The sequence below is a fragment of the Salvia splendens genome, chromosome 12 (genome assembly GCF_004379255.2).
Source record: "Salvia splendens isolate huo1 chromosome 12, SspV2, whole genome shotgun sequence".
NCBI lineage: Eukaryota > Viridiplantae > Streptophyta > Magnoliopsida > Lamiales > Lamiaceae > Salvia > Salvia splendens.
Genome location: NC_056043.1, coordinates 18731712 through 18737711, shown reverse-complemented (window position 1 = coordinate 18737711; position 6000 = coordinate 18731712). Strand labels below are relative to the sequence as shown.

Below are 6000 nucleotides of genomic sequence, written 5' to 3'. Positions count from 1 at the left end.
GTTTGATTGCTTGGTTTCTTTGAACGGAAAGGAACGCCTGCAAGCATGGCGGTCGTCCTTTTTGTCACTCTCATGTTATTTGGCAGGTCACTCACCACCTGCACGTGCTTGTCTCGGCCGGCAAGATCACCCCGACCCACTGAAGGGGCTGTTCGCCGTCGGTTGATTTCATGCCTTTCTCCCCAGACAGCGTGTTCTGCGGTCACTCATGATCGTATGGCATCCCCCTGATGCCCCTTGGGTGAAGCTAAACATTGACGGTGCCTTCTCAACATTGACAATGGAGGCGGGGGAGGGAGGATTGGTTCGAGGCTCTGATGGAGGACTTCTGCGTGCCTTCTGTGCTCCGATAGCCGCATCATCGAGCTTTGAGGTGGAGCTGTTGGCTCTGATTCGGGGGTTCGAGATGGCTATGGAGCTTTCGACACACATCTGGATTGAGCTTGACTCAGCGGCTCTGGTTACCTTGTTGTCATCTGGACAGCTTGGTGCTGCGGATTTCAGGCATCACATGGCTTTGATCCGGAGTATGACTTCTCAGCGGCATGTTCGATTATCACACATCTACAGAGAAGGGAACCGAGCTGCTGACTTTCTTGCAGGTAGGGGGTTCAGACCCCTGCCCTTACTTACTATGATCCAATCTCTGCGCCTCGTTATCTGAAGACGCTGGTTAGCATGGATCAACTGAGATATCCTAACTTCCGTTTCCGACGTAGAGATGTGAGTTGATCCAGCTTCTTTGGTGGCCGGGTTTGATTATTTTTCGCTTCTCCCTCTTAAGTATATAGTCTATTTTTTTCCACTTGATAGTACGGAGGATCTCGATTTGTGGGACCTCTATTTGGCTTGTTCATATTCTTGTTTAGATCCTAGTCACTTTTGGGCTAAGATCATGTTGTTAAAATATTTTATTTTGATATTATTTACGGGTTGGAGGGTTGCCTAAACCTCCCGCCCACAAAGAGCGCTTTTGATTAAAAAAAAACTCCATTCCATTTCCCAAATTTATTTGAAAACAGATTGGCAAGACCAAGGATAAAGCACTCCAATTCCATATAACACTGGCCAAAAACAAACAGCAGCCCATTAAGATAAAAAATACAGCACATACTCCCAAGCCCAAATCAGGTACTGACCCAAAAGAAAGAAAGTAAGTGCGCTCCCATTGTAAAATCACACATACACTCCTCACTCCCATTTTAAGTCAAACACTCAAAACTTAAAGGAATAAAACAATTAAAAAAATCAATTACTCTCTCATTTATCAGAAAAAACTGTCGGCTCCCTCTCTCATTTCTTCTACACCAAAATCAAGTTGGGGAGTAACCCTAGAACTACAATTCCTCGTCCATCCCTCTTGTACACATCTTTCTCATTTCTCAAATCGCAACTAGTTTCAGAATTAGGGGACTCCAATCGTTCTCTACTCTCTCCTCACTCCAGCGGAACGCGGCACCGCCGCCGTCTCCAGCCGACGCCGTGGCTTGTTGCATCTAGTTCTAGTGCTTCTACATGATGATGTGAGAAAAGATATTTAGATTTGAGAGAAGGAAATGGAGGTGTATTACCTCTTGAAGTAGCTACTAAATCTTTATGCTATGCTCCTAGCAATCACAGTTTGCCAACTTGCTTCCTGATTCCTTGTTGATAAATTAGGGAGAAGGGTGAGCTTATGTTTTAGCATGGAATACTTGTGGGAAGGGAGAAAGTAGTGTTACCTATGGGGAGTAGGAACTCCTTGCAAGAAACGCTGCAGAGACTCTACTCACTCACTCAAAACACTACACTCTCAACTTGTTATGTGGCTGAAATTATCGAACAAGAGGGAGGGGTTTTTGGGAGGTGGTGTGGGGGTTTTTATAGGCTGATCTTGGTGTACTTGGGAAGAATTAAATGGTTGTCCAGCCCCTTTGTTTTCATGCTGCAGAGAATCTCTTTCCTTCTTCATTCTCACTACTTTTAATTAAGGAAATTTGGTATTATTTCTGGGTTTTAAGTACTCAAGCATTTATGTGTTTGGTTTGACTATGGCAGGTGTACATTAGTGAAAAAAAAACAGGAGCTGTTGGGAGGGAAGAGTAGGGTGCAGGCTGTTTTTGCCTCATTTGGCAAGTTGTCCCTCTATGAAACTGTAAAGTTTTGTCACCCCTTTCCATGAGTGTGGGCTGGTCTCGAGAGAGAGGCATTAGGGCATCAATAACCCCGTCCCCATTTCCTGCCCCAAGTCCCCTCCACGTCATCATTCCTCTATAGTTGCGGCCCAGGCCCCAACTGCTGTAACCCTGGAGGTTGCGGCCCGGGCCGCAACTAATAAATGACACTATTCACAACTCCAACCTATTTTGAACGTAAAATAAAATACGTTGAGCAATTATAACACGAGCAATTCATTTTTAATACAAAAATAATAAATTATAAACTAAAAAATATACAAAAAATTAGAGTAATAAAAAAAATGCAAAAAAAAATAAAAAAAAATTAAAATTCTGCAATACACGTTGCCCTTCTCCATCTCCTTCTTCCTCCTCCTTCTTCTTCCCCCTCTCCCCCTTCTTCTTCTTCTTCTTAAAAATGCAAAAAATAAAAAAAAATTAAAATTGATGAAAAAAACGTCGCCCCTCTCCATCTCCTTCTTCTTCCTCTTCCTCCTTCTTCCCCCTCTCCCCCTTCTTCTTCTTCTTCTTAAAAATGCAAAAAAAAAAAAAAATTTAAAATCGATGAACAGTAGCGGCCCGTCACCGTGCAACCCCGTCCCGGGCCGGGACGCGGGACGCTCCCCAGGCCGGTCACGCGTCACCGGGACGGGCGTGAGCCGTGCCGCCCTTCCGTGTAATGCATGGGACGGGCCGGGACTCGCGAGATGCGGCCCGGCCCCTTGCGTTACGCATGCTCTTAGTGGCTGATTCTTGCCACTTTTAAACCCCCTCTTTACTATGGCATTGTTGTTCTTTTATCCAAAGGGATTTTACCTTAATCCCTCTTGTCTTTTAGGTAATTAACATTTTGTTTGAACATTGCAATTGCAGGGGTGGAGGAAGAAAAGAAAAAGGGGACGGGGCTGATCAGAGAGAGGCCACGGTGGGAACAAAGGCTCAAAATTTAGCAAATTCATAGGCCCTTTGGCCATTTCTGAATATTTGTAATAGGATAGTATTCCACATTTTTTTTCTTTCCATTCACAAATCACATGTGAAATGTTTATATAGGTTAATGTATCTTGTTTTCGAGCACTCTTAGTTCGGAATAAAATATTACCATTTTCCTTTCACTATGTTCATTTTATTTTATTTATTATTTTTTTTAAACATTCATTAAATTGTTTTAGTTCATTTGATTATTTCATTAACTTTTGGTTTTGCGAACTAGCAACATTAAGTTTTAATAAAGGGCAATGAGTTTCATTTAAAACAACGAGACAAGAGAGCGACAAATCTCTAATTCGACAATAAGCCTAACGAATATGGCGTTTAAAAGAGCGGTTATTACAACAACCTTTCGCAATAGGTAGCCAAAGCCTATCTAGGTTGTGAAATTCTTCTTTTTCTTTTGCAAAGCATTGCATAGAACAGACAGTGGTTACCTTAAAGTGGACGACGCCCACAACCAGTCTACTAAGCAAAAGACTTAGGTTTTTTTTACTTCTTATGCATTTAAATGTTTATAAAACATCTTATAAACGCACAAGCAAACACAATGTAATAATATACTGATTCTATTCGAGCAAACTGCTCGAATAATATTGAATCGGGTTAAAAGTGGATTGTAAAGTTTTCCGTATACAAGCAAAATTATATTCACTCGAACTTGCTCGAAACATGCTTTTCAATATACTAAACCTAACAATCTCCCACTTATACTCAAAACATGCTTTCGAGTATACCCACTGCCAAAACTCTCCCACTTATACACAAAGCAGGTCTTGGAGCTAGATATATCGAACTACCATTCATTTCACACCATGTTTGAAACATGTTGCCACAAAGGCATTTTCTGTGAAATCTGCTTGATTGTTCTCTGATCATATCTTTTCCACCACTATGTCTTTGTTGCGTACTTGATCTTTAATTAATTTCATCTCTCTATGTGATTGCTTAGCTTATGATCTCGTATGTCCCTTGAGTTAGCCTTTGCTAGAGTAATTAAAAAATACTCATAGCCATACTCAAACTTACGATCAAAGCTACTAGAAATATACTCCTAAGGTAAACACATATAATGAGGATGACTTAATCGATCACTGATTAGTCATAAGGCTTAGTCAGTGTAACCCCAATGACATTAAATGAGTGACTGGTAAACTAGAATATAGTGATTAGTCTTTCTCAAGTACTATGGTATATTCATTACCTCAATCAAAGTCCTTTGCCGTGGTTAATATGATATACATTTGCTATGCATAAGCACAACTAATATCAAACTTAGTACACATCATAGCATATATGAGACATCTATCTCCGAAACTAGTCTCATCATTGTTGATCTCATTAAGTGTCAAACGACACTTACTAGAGACAAGACAATTCCATCTTGAAAGGTAAAAGCCTTTGCATGGAAATTCTAATGCTAAAATGTTCCAAGCAATGTATAGATATAGGATTCCTAAGAGAATCTCAATATTCTTTCTAGCAATCTTAAAGAATTTAGATGCTTATAATGTAATTAGTTTCTCTTAAATCCTTTATCTTAAACTGGGTAGACAACCAGTTTCCTACGCCAGATGTCAATCTCAGTTGTTTGCAACTTTTATAGATTTCATCATCGTAGAGTACCAATAATACTATATTTAATGCACTTTCAACTTCCTTGTGCTTACAACATTGTTAAGGGCACAAGTCAAATTCAAAACATTTGACAATCTTGATAAAAACACATATACTCTGATTTAGATGCATGCCTAAGACCACAAGGTCTTCATAAGCTTCTAATCATGTGTTTCTTGCCCTTTATTACACACCCATTAGGATGTTTCATGTAGATGATTTCCTCAAGACTTCTATTAATAGAAAGTTATCTTGACAATCATAATACATACATTCTAATTTATGTAAGTTCTGATAAACAGTAGGATCGAACAAATCTTGGCACAACGACAGATGAGAAGATGATGTTTCTCTTTGGGCATAACTCATTGTCATTGTCTAGCCATTTGAGATCCACATTTACACTTGCAAATATACTAGCTCCCACTGACTGACACAGTCTGTAGGTAGTATTGCAAGTCTTGTAAAACATGTTGTCTATCTAAGATTGTAGTTTGGATCTATCACCTTTCCAATGATGAATATCCAAATGCACCAATGCTACATTGTAGTTAATGGGATTATGTTCAAGTTAATCTAAGACCGAGTCTTGCGACACTCTTAGACCCATGAACTTGTTATGTTCTTAGGAACGCTTCCACTATGACATGGTTCTTACAATCTTAGGTATTGAAGTTGATTTTATTAGTACAAAAGTTTCTAATGGTATGACTCCTTGGTAATGTGAAAAATCCGATAACTTTCTCTTTATCTTGAGAGATATCACGTTGTTAGGATTGTAGTTCATCTCTTGATCTTCATACAAGAATTTTATCTTTGAAGATTACCGAACTTATAATCTTACATCATTTGGGACAACCTTAAAACATGCATGATCAGTACTCAACTCCTATTACTTGGATACCTTTCCAACATGTGTTGGAACAACATTACACCTTGAGATGTGCTAGACTAGAGTCGCTCTAGTCCACAACTCGTGTTTTGTAAAAGGTACTAATGTTGGTAGTTTCTTTGCGGTGTATCTCGTTGTATCTAACGCTTATCCCATCAATGATAAGATTTTCATGAGTACAACTCATCACTTAATCAAACTTATCTTAGAAAGACTTCGATTCCTTCTTACATTACTATCCCATTCTTTAGAAGAATGCTTGGATTCGTCAATGGAGATTAGACTCCCGCTACTGATCATAACCCATTGCTCGTCTCCTTATTGGTGTAAACCATTGAGACTTGC

At 39.6% G+C, this 6000-nt stretch overlaps 1 protein-coding gene and 1 long non-coding RNA gene across 2 annotated transcripts; one reads left to right on the top strand and one right to left on the bottom strand.

Moving 5' to 3' along the window:
* Positions 1–208: 208 nt before the first annotated feature.
* On the top strand, positions 209–664 carry LOC121757660. Its single transcript, XM_042153171.1, has one exon. The coding sequence runs from the start codon at positions 209–211 to the stop codon at positions 662–664; it is 456 nt and encodes a 151-aa protein (XP_042009105.1).
* Positions 665–1029: 365 nt separating this feature from the next.
* On the bottom strand, positions 1030–2266 carry LOC121758295. The gene is made up of 2 exons (XR_006041404.1): positions 1722–2266; positions 1030–1643 (listed from the first exon to the last, which is right to left on the bottom strand). It is a non-coding gene; the product is annotated as an uncharacterized LOC121758295 (long non-coding RNA).
* Between the last annotated feature and the right edge of the window lie 3734 nt (positions 2267–6000).

What these genes read in the sequence shown, in the direction of transcription:
- LOC121757660 (XM_042153171.1), top strand. Translation starts at nt 209, where the DNA reads ATGATCGTATGGCATCCCCCTGATGCCCCTTGGGTGAAGCTAAACATT.